This window comes from Corella eumyota, chromosome 1 (assembly GCF_963082875.1).
Source record: "Corella eumyota chromosome 1, kaCorEumy4.1, whole genome shotgun sequence".
Classification (NCBI taxonomy): Eukaryota; Metazoa; Chordata; class Ascidiacea; order Phlebobranchia; family Corellidae; genus Corella; species Corella eumyota.
Genome location: NC_137490.1, coordinates 11,012,742 through 11,032,860, shown reverse-complemented (window position 1 = coordinate 11,032,860; position 20,119 = coordinate 11,012,742). Strand labels below are relative to the sequence as shown.

Below are 20,119 nucleotides of genomic sequence, written 5' to 3'. Positions count from 1 at the left end.
TCGTAGCTTCTATCTAGATGATTAAGAAATTTATTAACCTGACTTATACTTTCTGGAGCTTGATTCGCAGGCCAAACGTTTAACTGAAGTTGTACAATGGGAATCTTCAAAGGGAAATTTGCATTATTAATAAAGTTTTTAAGCCCTTTTTTGCAATAGCATAACTTGTTTTTTTTTGCTTTACCTCTTTGCCGTCACAATTAACACGAAATGATCTTTTTGTCATAAAGTTTAAATTTTCTTCGTTTGTCATTCGTACCGTTATGTCACCGTAATACTTTTTATCCCCAATTTTTTCCGGCCAATAATTAACACAGTTTATCTTAAATAAACAAAATAATATTCTTAAAAAATCCGAGTAGTAACAAAAAGTTATATTGATTGTCTTGTTTATTTTAGGAATATATTTTATTTTATATCGGGTTTATAAAGGTAAACAACACTAATACCACTCCATTTTCCTGTGGATTTGATAACATAACTATCACACTGCTTTGGTAATGCACAATGCACCGCCAGAAGTTGTCAATCGTTTCCCACATAGTAGGTCCTTTTACTGCCAGTACTTTTTTGTATCCACCACAATTCTATTAAACATAAAACACATTATCAGTATTACTGTATTTAAATAAAGTAGGCCCTAACTACTTCATATAATCAACTCACGACTTAACGACTTACTGAAATTGAGCTGCCCTTGTATTTTCTTTTAGGCTGTCCTTTACGTGCTGGTGGAAGTTGTAATGTCGTTTCGGCCCCTTTAAGAATAATAAGGAAATTTTTAAAAGTAGTTTGTCATACATGTTCTGTTTTAGTTGTATTTAGATAATTTAGTAAGGGTGATGCAATAGATTTAGGTTGTTACTAGAGCGTTTTTGGTTCCATGTTACGTTAATATACTCCAAAGATTCTAATGCTTGCAGTTCACCAGTTATTCCATTGGTATTGTCATTAAGTAAAAACCATTCAGCAATTAGTTTATGCAGAAAAATGTATTCGTCCTGTTAAATAAAATCTGTCTTTATTTGCTGTTTGGTTTGTAAAAAAATTGATTGGATTTTTTAGATAACTAGGATATTCCTAACAGTTTATCAGGAAAAGGTATGCTTTCACTTACGTCATTGGATATCAGCTCTTCAGATTGTTTGCGAACAATCAAAGTAGTCTCAAACACGTTTGCAGATTGACTTTCGTGTGCAACAAACAGAGACTTGTACATTGCAATAAAACAACCAGTTTGCTCGATGCAATTTCTAAATAAGCAACAACCGTGAGTAAATAAATACGAAATATACAAATAAAAGTTTTGTCAATTAGTTTTGATAAAATGCAGCCAGGAAATAAGCCTAATACCTTGCTTGGATAGCAACAAAACTGTTTGGTTCTCTAACGTTTTCGCAAGTACCCATTATTTTATATAGAAAACCGGTAAAGTCTTCCGATGCCATTATTGTTCTGATATCTTCTTTTTCTGTCCACTGGAAATGTGTTACTTTGGCGGTTTCCTTAAAATAATTAAAAAGGTGTAAAACTCTTCAAAGCCTTATTTTTCCTAGATACAAAAGATTTTAAAAATGTTTTGACTGCTATAAACTATTTTTACTTTAAAAAAAAGAACAAAATTTAAAAAAGTTTTTTTCAAAAAGATTTTGATACCAACCGCTTCATATTCATTTCTTTCGGAAACTTCAAAAACATTTTTTACAAAATTAACATCAACTGATTGGGTTAAGTTTTTGACCATTATCTCTCCGTACTCGTGTATTTTACCAAGTTTAGGATACCACTTAAAACAATGTAACATTTATATATTTGCTTTGCAACTGTGTTATTGATAAATCAACACTGGTTAATAAAAGTTCTTCGAATTCAGGGTTAATATTTAACAGAAAACTTCTCCAATAAACAAACTTTAAACGCGTATAGGCTTTAACATAATTTTTAAATAAAAAATTTATTCCTGTCTTTTTACGTTTTGTTGTTCTGTAGTTAAACAGAAATCTACAATAATTTTGCAGCCTTCACTGTGAATCGCCGTCCAGTATTCCTTAGACGTTCTTAGGGTGGGATAGTCAAATGTAATAAACTGTTCAACAAATAACTGTTTTAGTAATATTATTCAAGTAATTGAACGGTTTAAGAAAGTTTGTTTGTGCTTACCCCAACTATATTTCTATCATTTGTTTGAGCTTGTGCATCGGGGTCTGATAACTTGATAACGTTTGTTTTCACTAAATTACAAAAAAAGTTATAGTGTTTGCAATTTTTAGCACTTTTGTTATCAAATTTTTATAAATACAATAATTAAATTAAATACATGAGGTAAACAGGGATATTTAAATTAACTTACGCTCGCCCTGCTCGTCATAAGCTGTATTAATGTAGGCTGGCTGATTCGCACCTACTGTAGCAGTAATATTCTACGAAAAGATAAATTTTACTAACTGTAATTTAAAACTACCTTCTTAAAAAAATAATAATTTAAAATAGTTTTTGATTTAAAAGAACAAACATTTTTTTTGCTAAATTTAATTTTATCAGAGATTTTTTTAAATTAACAATTTTTACCCGAAATTGATTTCTCCATTCTTGGTAATCATTTCTCTGAAAATCTTTGCATTTTTGTATTAATATGGGGGCGGTCAATTTATACTTTTCAATGTTTTCTTCGATAATTATATCAGTGTATTCGTTTTCCATTTCAAAGTCTTCGAATGAGTTTTCATTTTGATTTTTTACTGAAGCAGGCCTAGGTTCTATTTATTTTTAAAAGGATTTTTTTTTGAAATATAAAATTAGATATAATTTTTAAAAAAATGATGTATATTAAAAAAAATTATTTTTGACATTTAAACGCGCTCATCATGTTTAGGAGATAATTTTTAATACAAGTAATAAAATACCTCGGACGTAAGGATTGTGACTTCTCTGTCTTGGATTTTCATTTTTTCTAGAATTCGGTCTAAAATTATTTTTGTTTTTACCCTTACATTTTTCGTAGTTAATTTTTTTTTAATTTTTTTCTCATTTTAGCATTTTTTATATTTAAAGAAAATTGTCAGTTGTATTTCATAATATAATTTAATTAATTTTTAAAGGACGCTCTTCTATAAAAAAAATCACCAAACCTTCTCTTTTTACAATAGCAATAAACTATCAGCAAAACTATAATAAGTAACAATAGAAATCCACCAACTCCTATAACTATGTAATGCCAGAGTTTCAAATCTAAGTGAAATAAATTTGAGTTAGTCTGCAACCATTTAAAACTCAGGAGTACGTAAATGAAATGAATTGTTAAAGTATACTTGAAATTTAGGTTGTTTCATTAGTGAATGATAACTAGCTCTGTTCGTTTATTTGTTATTCGATTAAATTCACACCTGTTACTAGGGTATCGCAGTTAGAACCCATAAATTCCCCCGGACATGCACATTCATACGAAGTATCGTTTGCTGTACAGGTTCCATTATTTTTACAAGGTTCATTATAACAACCGTCTAAAATAATCAAGTTTTTTTGAATCGTAAAAAATTTGAGCTTCGTAATGCTAAGGATTTTAAATTCTAAGAAAACTCTAAAACATTTGGAAAAGGTAAATTTACTTTCACTTTAAAGTGAAAGTTTTTAAGTTTTTATTTTTTGTTTACAGTACGATATATAAAAATGTGTCCCATAAATATTATAAAAAATACATTTGAGTAGATATTAAACTTAAATAATTAAAATGAGTCAAAAGTCACCTTTTTTGGTACAGTTTTTCTCCCCATAATATCCATCACTACAATTACATCTAAACGTATCGTTAACGTTTTCACATATTCCATTTTCGCATAGACCAGGATTTATATCGCAGTTATCTAAACACAGTGTTAATATATACTTTGTGTTGTTAAAGACAAATTTTTGAGTTAAAAAAAATAAATTTGTAACCCAGCTTTTGAAGGTGGCATTTTAGGTTCATTTGGATTTATAATTCTTGTTTTATTTTGAAATCTTTTAATAATTAATCTTGCGAAATTTAAATAATAAGTTATAAAACGTTTGACATTCTAAAGGTAAATACAAAGTCCGCTTTAAAGTGAAAGTAGTTAAATTGCTAACCTTCGTTTGCCAAATATAATACAAAGTTTTATAAAAACTGTAAAACATAATTTTAATAAAAATTCGACTTTTAATATCAATTCAAACAAGTTAATAGATTTTACTGAAACAGAAATAAACCTTTTGTGCAGTTCTTCTCCCCAGAATACCCGTTGTCACAGTTACAATTATATGTATCGTTTAAGTTCACACATTCGCCATTTTCACATTCAGAGTTTATATTGCAGTAATCTAAACAATAACATAGAAGTTAACAATTGCGTTACTCTAAATAATTTTGTTAAATATGTATTCGTTAGAAAACTGGGTCGTGGTTCAAGGTGCTATACCGCTTTTTTAGCCAAGTCAAACCTAGTCTTATATCATATATTTTATCCTGAAATAGAAAAGACATAAAAAGAAGTCAAAATAACGGAAGTTACTTTTTCTAAATAACAAATATTTATAGCTTTTTTAGATGTATAACATGCAATTTAACCTGTTTCATTGCAAAATTTTCCAGTTGTGTTAAACGGGCATTCACAAGTGTAATTGGCCAACCCAACTTTACATTCTTGATAAATTTCGCAAGGAGCATCCGCACAAACATCTAACAATTTATACTTTTTTTAAATTTAATTTAACATTTTGACTTGTTTATAATAAATGCTGCTAATCTAATAGTAAACTAAATTAGATTTAATAGTAAAACCTTTCTGACAAATGAAGGATTTAAATTCCCAATCTGTTTGGGGTTCGTCGATCCAATAACCAAGCGTGTTGGTTGTTACATTTCGAAAATCTATAAATTCCTTTAATGAATTGACTATAATTCCGTGTTCTTGGGTACCGCAGTCATTTGGTTCACTTGAATACCAATTTGAATATCCAGTTGAAGAGCAATTAAAATTACACATAGATCGATCTATGCACGGTATTTCAGTTCCATCAAGCCAGTACCATTTATTAGTAGTTTTGTTTAAATACCCCCCAACCCAGAAACCATATGGATATCCATTAGTTACGTTTGTTGTGTTTTCTTGGTCTGCCCATATTTTAAGTTGATCATAAATAACAGATTGTGTTTCTTTGTTCTTAACGATAGCCAAACTTGCATTGTCGTTTTCGCATTCTTGTTGCGATTCATTAAACATTAAAGATACTCTGTAGAACTTTAGAAAAATTCCATTATGGAATATTGTCGCGTTTGGAACTGCAAAAATAGTAAAAAAATGTTATAGTTTTGAATAATAAACTTAACAGTAGCCTAATTGATATTTTACAAAGTGGATGTTGCGGTAAGACTAACATACGTAACCTATCCTTGTATTTATTCCTAATACTTATAGATTGACGAATGATCTTAGGTTTTATGTAATTGAACTATATATAAAACTACCTTGTTGGCAATATCCTTGAAAAATAAATATCCAAAAAATACAGAAGGCCAGTGCAAGCACATTAAACGACAACTTCATTGTAGATCGAAAATATTTAAAATTTTACCAAAAAATACTTTTAGATTTGCATTATATCTGTAAATGTAAAATTCAGTAATATTATTTATTTATATTTCTAACTTTCTTTTATTAGGCACTGATTATTGAAGTTGTTGATTATCCTTTGATTAATCTCTATAACTAATATGCCTTAACAACCTCAATCTCTGGCTGGCATTCATTATTAAATCAATTTTATTTTCATCGAGCAACAGGTAAGTGTGTTTGCAAAGTGGTGTTGTTTAAACAAATGGTGATATTGCGCGACTGAATTTACTGCCTCATTAAACGGTCGTTTGAAACATGAATTTTTTATTTACATATAAAGAACGCGAGATGGATATATTTATAGCAAAAAAGTTAAAAACAATAACTTACAAATTGATGATGATATTATATATATAGTAAAAAACCAAATTTAACTTTGTCAGCAACAACATAAAATTTTAGAAAAGATAAAGTTTTCTTAAAGTTAAAGTTTTAACTCTAAAGTCAACACCAAAATTAAAATCGTAAACTTATTTAAAAATTCAGTGGTAACAATCAATAATCAACGTTCATTTAATTTTGTTCTGTGAAATTTATTTCGATATACCCACCATCTTGTTTCCATTCTACTTCTTCGTAGTGCGGCTCGTCTGCTAAAGAAAGTAATTTAAATTTATAATCTTATTGTTTGGTGTCTACTGAAATCACCTAATAAAAATATATTCTGAACCCGTAAATGTTTACTAGTCTCGTTATTATATTTAAAAGGCTTTAGAAATTATCATTCAGTCAATACATTTTATAGACTGATACTGCACGTAAACTATTTTGATCACTTATTTTGGCTAAAAAACGGATTCGCTTAATTTGATTTAAAACAAATGAAAAAATATTTACAGAAAAATTATTTATAAAAATAGGTTATCTTTACCAATCATTTTTGGTGCAGCTCTTGGATTGTTGCGTGCTACATTAGCGCTTACATATGTTCTGTTGTCATTAGTTATAGATTGTCGTGAAGTAATATTTCTCCATGCCGTTGTAAATGAAGAATTGTTTTGCGTGTAACTAAAAAGAAACTGTATTTAAATAAAGTAAAACAGGAATTCGCCGATACATTATTATAAAAGTTAAAGGGGATTTTCCAGAGCAAAGTTGAGGTAAGCGGGGGTTAAAAAATACTTATTCTAGGTAAATGACGTTTTTTTATTCCTATTTTGCTAACTTACTAGGTTTGTAGTTTTTTAACCCCAATGAATGTTAAGATAAGTAAGAACGTTGCTGTAATAACCCCAATTGCAATGAACACCGTGTTAAATTGGGGACTTGCTTCGGCTGTTGTGAAAAATGTTGTTTCAGGTAAAGAAGGAGTAGCGATTGTGGTTTCTGGCATAACTGTGACGTAATAATGGCATGTTGATAATCAAGTTTAAAATAAAAGACACTCATTTTTTATATTCTACTTATAAAGTGACATATATTAAATCATACAAATAGTAAACAATACTTTAAATTTAAATTTGGGTGGCATTTACTTGCTCCAAAGCGTAAAAAGTGACTACGATAGCAACTTAAACGGGGCTATAAAATAACATCTATCTCCTGTTTATTTAGCCCAGGGTAAGGTTAAAATAAAGTTACAAATGTCTTACCCATACTGAGGGTTTCGTTTTGTATTGGGGAACAGTCCGAACAGATTTCTAAAATAAACACAATAATATTTTAAGTGAAACAGCATGAAAATTAAAACGGGTTTATTAAAAAATGTGTAATATTTGAATTTTAATTATTTGGAAATTTATCAAAAAATAAAAATTTATTTTCAAAAACAAACTTTAAAACAAAAGTATTGTATTTTTATTACCTTTTTCGCAAATGTAGTAGTTGTTCATATAACAATTTTCGTCATACCATTTGCCGAACGCTCCAAGTTTAGAGCCTGCAGTTGAAAACCCGATGTAAAGGCAATACGTAAAAAACTTGAGTCCGTTAGGCTGGCGATTCGCCCAATTCCTATAAACAAGCGGCCTGCCATTGGGCCAATACCAGTTATTAGAGAACCTTTGTCGAAAAGCACCAGTCCAAAAACCAAAATTCGTGTTTGAAGTTATTTGCATTTTTCTTAGTTGGTTTTCAATAGTTAACTGTTTTTCTGGGTTATCTATTGACGCCAGTATGTATCCATCTTTGTGACATAAATTCTGTGCATCTTCATTATCAACTAATTGTAGGTGAAATATTATTTTCATGTTGTCAAAGAATATCGTTTTATCTAAAATCAGTAATAAAAAAATAATAAATATAAAAACATAATTCATATAGAAACATAATTCAAATAAATTTTAAATAAAAAAAAACTTACCTGTTTTGTTGGCTAACGTATTGTAGTTTGCCACCAAACTAAGCAGTAAAACAATCGCAATCAGAAACTTAGTCATTTTCAAAATTCAAATTTGATATTAAATAATCTTGCTATCGAATATAACTTATAAAAATTTCGTGTAATATTTTACAAATACCATTTTTTCGAGTTAAATGTATAGCTTGGTCTTCGTTGGAAAAAAACATATTTTTATATAACTTTCCACTAAAGTGTATCGGATATTACACGTCCATTTAAACGAAATGAGTCAATGTTATTTTAACATAAAATTCAATTATTGCAACCTAGGTTATTTTTAAATTCTGAACAAAACTATGCATAAGTGGAAAAGCCACTGAAAAAAGTGTTGAACAAAATTTATTAAAAAGCTGTCCATTATCATCATAAAAAACTTATCACGTTTAGGTGTTATTAATTTCGCCTAATTTAAAAAATCATTTTTTTTAGCTTTTTCAATATCGCAATTTGAAAAATTAGTTTAAGTTTTTACGTGTGCGGCTGCGATAATTCATGGAATCCCACGCACAAATAATACCAATAAATATATAAAAATTGTCTATTTAGGGCTGTTGTGTCATGGCCTTATATTTATACTTGCATTTTTTAAAGATTGGCACTGTTTAAACGTTGTTAACAAATAGCTACCGCAGTTAACATTCTGTTTTAAAACAAAACCTGAAAATCATTTTTAAACGGTGGTTTTACTTTATATATCGACTATTTTTATGTCACAGGTATTATAAAAAAGGTGTTTATACCTAAACTTTAATTTTTCACAAATGACATGGGAAAAACAGATGGTATTTCAATTTACATTTTATCAACAAAAAACCACACATACACACGTTTAGTTATTTACAATATTTGAATCTTATATATGCAAAAAACACTCAGAAACGCCATTAACAAGTACAATTTTTTAAATAAAGAATTTTAATATACGTTTAAATGAACTGTCAAAATATACATTGAATACACAGTGAATTGCAATTGAATAGGCTTTTGTAACTACTCGATTGTTGCTGCAACAGAGTCGTAAAATGAAGTTGGGCAACATTGGTCAACCCGGACCACAGTGCATGGTTTATCGAACATGTTAATCCAAGAATACAAGTAACTGTCGTGCATATCTCTGTTCAAATCGGCCGTGGTAACATGTTTTGTATCTGCTTGCTGCAATCATAGGAGTTATAAGGCAATTTGCATATATTTAAATCAAGTTTTTTTTATTTACTTTGATACATTATTAAATATAATTGCCCGATACTTAATCCGCTAATTGGGCTTGGCTCAACAGAAGGTTATACTAAGTATAGCGGCTTACTCAAGGGCGCTACAACATGGAAGCAGCAAAAATCAAAAAAATGGTACTAGTATTAAGCCTAGAGTTTTAACCACCACATCAATACATCCACCAAAAGGTTTGCTTAAAAGTATTAACAGAATGACTTGTTAACTCACCAGTTCTACGCCGGCATAAACAGCAGACAAGCAATTGGGCTTTCGCTTAAATTTTTCCAACACACGTACGGTTCCTTTACATATCTTTCCTTTTTCCGTGAAAACCAAAACCTAATATAAAAATAAAGTTAAAATTTATACAGATACAATTAACAGCCCATTATATGCAAAACGCTGGCAACAAACATTGTTTTTTTTTTTACTTTTGCGCTGACATTGATCCCCATAAAGCTCTGCAAGTGAGGTGTAGGTGGGCAATCGTCTTCTGAACTTGAATCACTGTCATCATTACTGTTTAAGTAACTGCTTTCAATTCCAGACAAAACCTCGTATGAAGTATCAGTGTATTCCGAAGAGTTGCTATCGTTCGAATCACTCTCAAATTCGCTGCTGTCTGAGTCTGAATCTGTTGAACTATCGTCATTGGGCGTCAGTTCTTCCATGCTATCTTCACTCTTAGTTTAAAGTTTAAATGTTTACCTTATTACCTTATATTGGGCCCAATTTTTTATTTTTGTTAAACTGCATGCGAGAACGGTAAACTAACTTACCGAAAACGACTCATCTACTCGTACATTAATCTTAAAGCATTTTGATTTTTGACATGGCTTGTTGTTTATTTTACTTTTTTCTTTGCAGCATCCAGCAGAGCTTTTTCCCGATGTCGGTTCCTTCGCTTTTGCCCGATTTACTTTACCTGTAGCTACTTGCTTGTTGTCGTTGATGTCCCTTGATTTAAGCTGTACCTTTTTAGAGAGGGCTGGTAATGCTTGTTTTGCTTTAGCATTTTTTGCAGCTGTGCTTATACTCTTAGGGGTCTTGACTTTTGGTGCAGCGGTTTTTACTTTAGGTGTAGGAGGCTTTGCATTCGTCTTTTTTGATGTAGTTGGCTTTAAAGAAGTGGCTTTTGACTTGCTGATCTAAATAATAACATGTTTGTTAATTAACACGCATAAATCTTTTTTTATCACGAAAATGTACATGTATTCATATAAATATGATGCATTAAGGTTTGCTATCAAATTAGCTTTGACTTTTATTTTCGATAACGTTGCAATTACTACATTACTAGTATTCTGTTCTTTACTTTACTGTCCTTAAGCATTTGTAGCAAGCTAACGATCATGAAATTCTCAGGAATTTCTCGTAATCCCTTTCTTGGAATGGTTGTTTTTTTCCGACAAATTGCACATTTTATAGAATTTTCCTTGGACGCTTTGAGACAACCTTTTATCACAACACAAAATATTTTTTTCATAATCAAAAATGGTAACAGTTTAATGTATAATTGTTTTACTTTAAAAAATAGTTTCACCTTCTAAGCATTTATGACAGAACGAATGCTGGCAGTTTAGAACTCGTGGTTTGGTAAATTGATCGCAGCATATTGAACACTGCAGGTAGTTTTGTTCTAGTTTGGTCTCAATCGATGCCATACTGGAAACTGAAAATTAATTAACAAAAGAAAACAAAAATAAACTTATAAATTAACGTCTTGTCGCAATTGCTTACATTTTAGAAATGGATTTCACAAGTTACATTTTTTCTGTTAAAAAGCTGGAATTTGGCTAATCATCCGACCTTCGTTTTTGCCTTGAGTGTTGTGTTAATTGGCGTTTTCGCTTCAATCAGTTCCTTAAATTTTCAAGTGTAAACTTCCAACCATGTAAAATTTACAGTTTAAAGTTACGCTATACCACATACATAAGTAACTTGTTTATGGTTAGCCTAGTTGTTAATTAAATCAACTTTAAATACATAACGTATATAGTTGCGTGTTTGATCGGAATAGGTTTTATATTTTCAAGTGCTGACTACAAACGTAAAACATTTATTAAAATATTCCTCGCATTGAAACTCTATGATGTTTCTATTAACAAAGGTGTGTTATAACATTATTACATGCACAATATGGCCTATTTCTTTCAATAAGTGATTTGTTATTTTATTTTTTATTTTTTTTCTATATTACCTTAAGGTGATAGGTTTTATATTTTTTATTGGGGAAGGATCGTGCTGTTATAGCGTGTTTTAAGCTATCCGTAAACGCCGGGCTCAAGGGCGAATAGTGGGACGTTGGTGAGGCTCGAACCCGAAACATTTCGGCTCGTAGTCCGACGCCATGACCGGTTCGCCACACTGCCGGACAGATTTGTTTTTTTAGCAATAAAATGTTTTACTTAACAGACATAAAAACGACGGGTGTTGTGTTAAAAATCTACTTATTGCAATGTATATTTTATAGTTATCAAAGTTATTTAGATACTGCTTCGATCACATCCTTTTTATTCAACTGATCGTTTAATTTTAACAATAGGATTAGAATTCCTTAAAAGAGGTTAGTTTCTTGTAATCGGAAACGTTTAACTAGAAATCTATTTCCAGTTGGAAATTGGTGCATACCTTCGTTCATTGTGAACATAAATTGTTGCTTAGTGACTTGAATAGGTAATATAGTATGCGGCCGGGTGTACCAGTAAACCGATAGTAGTCGTACCGGTGCGATAAAAATGCCTTGAATTAAAACAATGAGAACCATACCAAATAAAAAGTAATGGGCATTGTCTAAGTTAACAATGTACCACATGTTTTCTACCATTATTCGTTTTTAAAAGGCTCATTATTTAACTTTTATTCCCAACAATAAACAACTATTTTTTTTTTCTAATGCAAAAAAATACTTTCTAAGTTTCATAATAACTGTAATATCGACATTGTATATATGTCAACCTTATGATTTTAGGTTATTTTTGTCAGATAAATTTTATGGTAAGGATTTTGTCTACAATAAACAACGACACACAAATAACAGAACACACGAGATCTCCAATTTCAAATGTATTGTTTTATTTAACCATTGTTAAATGATTTGACAGCTAAGGTCGAGATGTCAAATTAATTACAATGAAACTAAGCAATAGTTTCTTTTTCTTTAGTCAGTTGCAGAATCAAGAAATAAGGTTTAAAACAATAAAAAGAAATAGAAAAATTTTTGTTTTTTTGCAGTTGAAGAAAAGCTTACAATCCAAGCTTAGTTCTTCGCCAATGACGTCTCTTGGCATTGTATCTAAAAAAAATAAAAATAGCAATAATTTTACAATGCAGCAATTCCAACAAATCAGAAATTAAAATATACTAAACTTAGTGGTGCAAGTAATAGGGGAAATATGTAAAACAAACTATATGGTAATATAAATTATTTTTGCAGAGAAGAAAATTTAATTTTTATTTAGAGATCTGGGCTAAAGGTCATGGGGAATTTATAATTACCCATTTTAACTCATAAAATTATCAGATATACAGGTTATCACTTAAAGTTTAAGGTATCAAGGAAGTTGCTATGAGATATGCATTTTCTGATTTATGTGACTAACTTTAAAACTATTTTAAAATTAGTTTAATAATTCCAGCACAAAATTAACCCATATATACCAAAAATAATAACAATAATTGACAATATAAAATAAGAGGTGACAAATATATATATCAAGAGTATATATTTATACAAAAATATTTAACATTTTCTTGTTAAGTTTACAAATTACAGAAACACATCACCATACCTTATTTTATTTCCAGTCTTCATTCGAACCCATTGTGGAATTGGTCGATTCTGGTTTTGTTTTTTGGCCAAATGCCTTTTAATGCGAAAGGACTTATTCGGTGCCTGAAAATAATAAGTTCATATTTTACAATTGAGTTAAATTTGTTTGCGAGTTAGGTTTGTTAAAAATAGCAATTACAAAATTTTTTAGAACGGTCTATTACTTTTATTTAAATGGTTAAATTTTAATAAAAACGTAAGCTTTCATTTATATTTTTGTTTACATGTGTTTTGTTGTTAAATGGTTTATTAGGTTTATCCAAATAAATCCGTTAAGTTTGACTTCGCATACATAATTTTCGAAACTAAATCACCTAATGGTAATGTTGGTAATGTGTTTTATTTAAGAAAAATAGTTATATTAATGCTAATAAGATTAAAAATGTTGTTTTCTTACCATTTTCTTAGCCTATACGTCTACTCTGCCAAGAAAATCGAAAAGATAGAATTAGACTCAGAACAGACAGTGATAAAATTATCAGCTGTTTTATTTTATTTGATTTCTATAGTAACTTTTTTTTAGTAAATGTTAAAATAATACATATAGCAATAAAAGCAAACACAAATTAAACTAAAAAACTTACATTTACGTTACTTTTAATAACTAATATAAAAAAGAGTATAACTGATATTAATATCGGAATACCTTTAAAATATAATGATTGGGGAATCCCCGAATAACATAGTTGTTCATTGACACTTGATACACGTTGAAGTGTGTAAACTATCAACCAATGGGATTCGTTCATTTCGATCACGTGTTAGTTGCCCGGAAATTTTAAACGCTATTTTTGAATTTAAATGGAATTTTGACGTTCACGATAATATCTGAATGTTTTTAAATATGAAGGGCCACAGTCGGTTGCCCGATCGCTAGAGCGTTGTCATAACTGAACGTATAGTATAGAAATAAAGTGCATTGTATTAATTCATATTAATTGGTTTTTAAAATATGTTTTTAAATAAAACTTAAACATTGAAAAATCACAGAAATATGTAGAAGAATATACAATTTCAATAATTAACATTAAATTAGATAGATTTAATTTTATTAATAACTATTTTAAATAAATTTTTTAAGAATTTAGGCTGCTAAGGTGTTATTAAAAATTTACCATTTTAAAAATGAGATAAATTTAATATAAATAATTAAATAAATTTAAAAAAAAAATAGAATATGGATTTTGAAGAGCCAGATTTGGAGGATTTAATTCAAAGTGATTTAAGATCAGAAATGAACAAAATTTTGAATCAATCTGATAATGATCACAAAAATGCTGCTTCAACAAATTGTTTAACAATTTCTTCCCAGTCTTGTCCTCATACTACCGGTAAGAAAAACAAGTATATAATTTTTTTTTATATTTAGTTAGGTTTTTTGGGCATCAAGTAAAGAAATAAAAAGATGTACAATTTGAATTCTAATAATTTGGCAAAGAAAAAATGTCAAAATTAATTATTTATTTAATATTACGTTTGGGATAAAACTATTTTTTACTATTTTCTTATATTATTTGTATACATAGTTTTATAAATACCCTTAAAATTGCATGTTAAAATAATTTTTTGTTTTATATAATTTGGTGTTAAATTATTTTTGAGTTTTTTTTTTTCATAGAATCTGAACTTGAAAAAGTAATGAACAGTATTGATTCAATGGTGAAAAAAGAACCAATCAATAAGGAATACAATGAAATAAACAACACATTTCCACCAATATGTGGACCTTCCAGATTACAAATTATTTATCAACCCAATCAAACTGAAATATCTAAACCAAATAATCCCGGGGAAATAAGGTTCATTTTAATTTTATTCTATAATTTTTTTTCGTAATCATAGTTTTAGAAGTTTTTAAGAAATTTTATGTTTAAAAATTCTTTTCCATTTTTACTAGATAATACTTTTTTATGATTTATTATTTTTTCTATTTTTTTTGCAGTGGATGTTTTTCTGTTAAGCAATACCCAAATGTTGAGGCAAGTGAAAACTTGCCTGTAGAGTGTTTGGTGCATAAATCAGAACAAAACGATTTGTCGAACTTATCTTGGTTAACTACAGTTGACGTTCAAGTGGGTCAATATTTAAAAATAAAATTAATAAAAAAAATTTATGATATATTTTTGTGATCAATTAACAATTTTTAATTTATTATCTTTTTAAAACATAACCTTTCGGTCGTTTATGTAAATTTTAAATTATTTATCGGAATCTAATTTATTATAATTTTAAATGTTTTTTAGCAAGCCTTGCAACGAGGGCCTGCTACTGCTGGTGCACCACCTTCAAACATTTCCGAGCAATTTCAAGTTATGAACCAGCTAAACAATCAAACTGTTCCAGGTGGTAAGTAAACAACAAGAACTAATATAAAGATTTCTTAATAGTTTAGTTAACTATTAACTCTATTCAGTAAATGATCAATCATTATTGATTAAGTACCGGTAATTTTTTTAAATTTTTTTTTATAATTTTTAAAGATGATAACATTTACTATCTGTACATGCTCGTCTGTTTTATTTAGGAATGACTGAACTTTTAAATAGTCCTACCACAACATTGTCTTTTCCAATTTCAAACAAAGACAACATACAAACAATCAACCAAACAGCAATTTTAGTGACCAATGATACAAGAGTTCAAACACGTTATACTCCAATCCAGCCAAACCCAAACGTTGATGGTAAAACTTGATTTTGTTGGTTCTAATTCATAAATTATATCCAAGTTCTTTTTTGTTATATTGTAGGCTATTTTATGTTTAATTGCATTAATTTTTGGGGTCAAGTTGCTTTAAAGTTGTTTTATTTAAAACTCTAAAGAATAAACTTGTTAAAATTATTACTTTTTTGGAGTAATCTAACTTTTAACATTATTTTAGTTCATCAAAGATATATGTTACACCAGCAAGGTGGTCATAATGCCCATCCCCAACAAATGAATCATATGGGTCCACATAGATATGGCCCACATGGGGGTTACCATGCTTACCCCCCTCCTCCATATGGTTCCCCAGCTTATATGCATGAAGGTTATCATCACAGTAGATTTCATAACCAAGGTCAAAAAGTTTTTCCAAAACCAGTTTATTCCTATAGGTAAGTTGGTTTTGGTTAAATACAAAAATTACAAAATGTTAATAAAATTCTGTGTTAATTGGATTTTTTAACAGATTTAGCCTTTTATTCAAGATGCTTAAAACTTTTTTTTAATTACAGTTGCTTGATTGCTATGTCTTTAAAGAACAGCAAAACTGGTTGTCTACCAGTGTCAGATATTTACAGTTTTATGATGGAAAACTTCCCTTATTTTAAGACAGCGCCAGATGGATGGAAAAATTCAGTTCGCCACAACTTGTCATTAAACAAATGTTTTGAAAAGGTATTAATTTAAACTTGGTCATTGTTATAACCAGTCGATAGCTTGTCTCAAGGTCAGAATTTTAATTGTCAAAAAAAGGGTTGCAACTCTGTACTAATATTTGCCAACAATAAATACCCAAACAGCAGTTTTAATTATTTTGTAGGTCTAAATTTGAACATACATATAAGCACATTATATATAAATAGTTATGCAATGATTTGTAATAATTCAACAATATTTTTTTTTCTTTTAATTATAGAAAAAATTTCTATGTAGTTTAAAATCATGATCGGGATGAATTATTAAGCAGTTTATTATATTATTTTTTTGCCTGAAATATTTTGTATTTAAAAATCTCAAACAATTTTTCAAGGTTGAAAAACCTAATGGGACTCAAAGAAAAGGATGTTTGTGGGCTCTTAATCCAGCAAAAATTGGAAAGATGGAGGAAGAGGTTCAGAAATGGAAGAGAAAAGATCCAGATGCGATTAGAAAAAGCATGGCCAATCCTGGTAAAAAAACTGATTTATATAATTTTTTGTTAAACTTTCTTTTTAATTTGGTATTTGTGAGTATTTTTTAATTTATAGTAGAGGTAGATAACTTAGAAGGGAAAATTCTGCTGCAAAGCCTTGTCATGTTAAAAACTATTTTTTTTAAGTAATCCAAAATAAAATAAATTTTTTTGCAGAGGAATTTGATCGGGAGATGGAAGAGTTGAGAAGATCAGATGAGGAAGCAGCAAGACGAAGAATGTTAAGTATGTCTGGTCATGGTTTATCAATGATACCTTCACCTCAAAGTGGATATTACCCCAATTATCCCCGACATCACATGCATGGGTCTCACACCAGACACATTCATCCAGGGGGGTCAACGTCGCTTCCCACAACCCCACAACATTATCACCCCCAACATAATACTCCTTACAGGTAACTGTTTTAAAATTAAATACTTTTTTTTATACTAATGTGTGTGTTTTAAACTGAAAGTCATAAAAATGTTATTTATGTAACCTGCTGTTATAGTTAACTATCTAACCACAGTATAGTAAGGAGTTTTAAACACTTGTTACCATGTTACCTGGAGACAAGAGTCCGATCTTTCTTGTTTTCTTGCTGTAGCACCCTTAAGAAAGGCACATTAAATGGTATTCACTTCTGTTTAGTTAAAATCGAATTATATCCCAAGCTGCAAAAGTCTACTGCAGACTAAGTCCTACTAAAATTAAAGACCAAACGTGTAAATAAAGTAAAATATCTCATTACAATCTTGCAGACATGCGATGACACCTGGCCAACGTATAGCTTCAAATAGTTCGTCCACTTACCATGCATTAAGTGGAAACAATTGTCGACAACCTCGCCAATTATTTGGTTCATCAACTCCCGAAAACCATAACTACCCGATAGGTAACAATTTACAAGAATACATTGTTGATAAAATTTAATAAATGATTTATTGTCAAAAGTGTTTTAGAATTGGTTTTCTGAGCGATATTTTTAATAAATTTTTTTTTACAGGTATGCCCGATATAAGTAGCACTCCTAACTCTGCACAAACTTCCACAGGTTTTACCCCCATACCTTCTCTAGCTACCCTTCTTAAGCACTCGTCCGTGTCTTCTACGTTATCAACTACGTCATCATCTGGTAGTTCCGGATTGTTTGGTTCACTCGCTGACAATATTTCGGGCTCGGGTCATGACCTTCATGACATTGATCTTGATTCAAGTTTGGTTGATCTTTCTGTGTTGCAGGTAAACTTAATTTTATCACTTTAAAAAAAGATTTTGATTTTGGACTTAGGCAAAACTTGGTAATTTTTATTTATTGACAATTCAAAAATTTTGCTTTAAAATGTTAGGGATCTTTGTGGGATGACGCCGCATCCGTTCTGGCTCCTCAGAACAATCATCATCTTGGAGGAGGCGGTGGAGGAGACGCATCTTCCTCGGACACTTTTGACGAAAGAGGAGGACACACGATGTCCTCCTTGTTGGAGTCTCCACCATCAATTCGCATTATCGAGCAAGCTGCGACAGTGCCCGATAATCCAGTTTCACAAGGTGATGTTTTCGGACCACCTGGAGCAAGGTTTGGTGCTAACGAAATGTCTTATTTTGGAAATAATACTAAAACAGTGATGTTACATTAAAACATTATAAAAATAAACATTTCTAGGTATTTATTAAAAAACATATTTTTTTTCCATTTTTAAAGTTTTTTCCTAAAAAATTATTGTTTAAAACTTATTTATCTAACTACAAATAATTCAAGATTTTTTTTTTCACGAAAGCATTTTTTTTCAGACTTGGTTTAAAACTTGCCATATTATAATGCGACTTTATACATAGTTTAATAAAGGTCGCTTTGCTGCTTTTTTGTTAAGTTTAGGGTTATTTTGCTACCTATAAACAAGTGTTTATGCTTTTAAATTCTGTTAAGTAAAGCTTTCTCTTACGCTAGCTACTGCGTATTCAACAACTGCTAAAAATATTTTTTTAATTTTTTGGACTTATGGTATAACTATGTATCATGGTATTTACTTTAAATGATTTTAAAATTTCAGTTCAAAGCACATGCTGCAGAATTTTTTAATTTTTGCTTCTATTTTATGTTTAATTTTGCTTTTAAATTTGTTTTTAATTATCATGTTCCACGTACAGGCTGTTTGGTTATAAGTATTTAAATGAACGTTGCAATATGTATCATCTGTTTGTTTTTTTTAATAATTGTTTTGAAACTAAATTTTTTACTTTTTTTTATGTATAAATTTTATTTGAACTGTAATTTTTTATTTTTTAAGCTATCTCATAATTATGTATCTTTGGACGTTCACTGTGTATTTTTAGTCTGCAAGTCCACTGTGCTTAACAGAGCCAATTTTTTAGACTTATTCAGGTCACTTTATAGACCAAAAGTTTAATTAACATAAGTGCATTACATTTTGTTAAGATTAGAAAATTTATTTTTTTTACAGATTTTAATATATATTCTTAATTTTGCACCCTTAATTTTTTTATCTCATCTAGAAAGCAATTAATGTTAGTTTAATGTTTTTTTCTTGTTTTTTGGTACTTATACTAAAAAGCGAAACTTTTTTTTTATCAACAAATATATATTTTATTAAATATTTATGTATTAGTTCTTTATAAAATTTTGAAGCCATATTATAAAGTACTGTGCACGAATTAGCTCTTTATTTTGTATACTTGTTTTTTTTTACTTAAAAATTCAAATTTGAATATAGTTATTTGTACTGGTTGTTAACTCTTTTATATATATTTAACGCTGCTTTAAATATGGTTTATAAATTGATTTAAATATTGTTTAGCCAAATTGTGCCTATTAACGTAATATTTAGGGTTGATGTATTTTTAAAAATATATATGAAACTGTTAAAATTATGTTGTTTTTTTTCCAAAAAAAAATCAAAGACTATAGTTGGGTTATTTAAACTTTATTTTTCAAAATAAAAACAATAAACACTAAAATGAAAAAAAATTCATTTGGGAAAAATGAGTCAAACAGCGTTAAAAATACGAACACAAACAATAGCCTTACCAAAACGTAAACATAACGATTAGTAATTCATGAAGTGACGCAGTTTAAATGATGATAATAGAAAAAAGTGCGACCGTACCGTCACATACACAAATCCGGTAAAACGTGTACATACAATTTAACTATTACATAATTGAATAACAACGGATAAACAGTAGGCATACTGCTGTAA

The 20,119-nt window shown here is 29.3% G+C and overlaps 2 protein-coding genes across 2 annotated transcripts; one reads left to right on the top strand and one right to left on the bottom strand.

Annotated features, from left to right (window-relative positions):
* Window positions 1–5,918: 5,918 nt before the first annotated feature.
* On the bottom strand, window positions 5,919–8,110 carry LOC145763601 (layilin-like). Its single transcript, XM_082575086.1, has 6 exons — window positions 7,933–8,110; window positions 7,435–7,842; window positions 7,223–7,270; window positions 6,800–6,965; window positions 6,502–6,638; window positions 5,919–6,223 (listed from the first exon to the last, which is right to left on the bottom strand). The coding sequence occupies exons 1-6, from the start codon at window positions 8,006–8,008 to the stop codon at window positions 6,144–6,146; spliced, it is 915 nt and encodes a 304-aa protein (XP_082431212.1). The 5' UTR covers window positions 8,009–8,110; the 3' UTR covers window positions 5,919–6,143.
* Window positions 8,111–14,195: 6,085 nt separating this feature from the next.
* On the top strand, window positions 14,196–19,384 carry LOC145751752 (uncharacterized). The gene is made up of 12 exons (XM_082567889.1): window positions 14,196–14,349; window positions 14,637–14,817; window positions 14,961–15,090; window positions 15,262–15,364; window positions 15,543–15,701; window positions 15,900–16,116; window positions 16,237–16,399; window positions 16,755–16,893; window positions 17,073–17,313; window positions 17,660–17,793; window positions 17,905–18,140; window positions 18,248–19,384. The coding sequence occupies exons 1-12, from the start codon at window positions 14,196–14,198 to the stop codon at window positions 18,536–18,538; spliced, it is 2,148 nt and encodes a 715-aa protein (XP_082424015.1). The 3' UTR covers window positions 18,539–19,384.
* The last annotated feature ends 735 nt before the right edge of the window (window positions 19,385–20,119 follow it).

What these genes read in the sequence shown, in the direction of transcription:
- LOC145751752 (XM_082567889.1), top strand. Translation starts at nt 14,196, where the DNA reads ATGGATTTTGAAGAGCCAGATTTGGAGGATTTAATTCAAAGTGATTTA. An exon ending in TAAACAAATGTTTTGAAAAG is followed by an intron (nt 16,400 to 16,754) that starts GTATTAATTTAA and finishes CAATTTTTCAAG; the next exon opens with GTTGAAAAACCTAATGGGAC. An exon ending in AAACCATAACTACCCGATAG is followed by an intron (nt 17,794 to 17,904) that starts GTAACAATTTAC and finishes TTTTTTTTACAG; the next exon opens with GTATGCCCGATATAAGTAGC.
- LOC145763601 (XM_082575086.1), bottom strand. Translation starts at nt 8,008, where the DNA reads ATGACTAAGTTTCTGATTGCGATTGTTTTACTGCTTAGTTTGGTGGCA. An exon ending in TACGTTAGCCAACAAAACAG is followed by an intron (nt 7,843 to 7,932) that starts GTAAGTTTTTTT and finishes TACTGATTTTAG; the next exon opens with ATAAAACGATATTCTTTGAC. An exon ending in CTACTACATTTGCGAAAAAG is followed by an intron (nt 7,271 to 7,434) that starts GTAATAAAAATA and finishes TGTTTATTTTAG; the next exon opens with AAATCTGTTCGGACTGTTCC.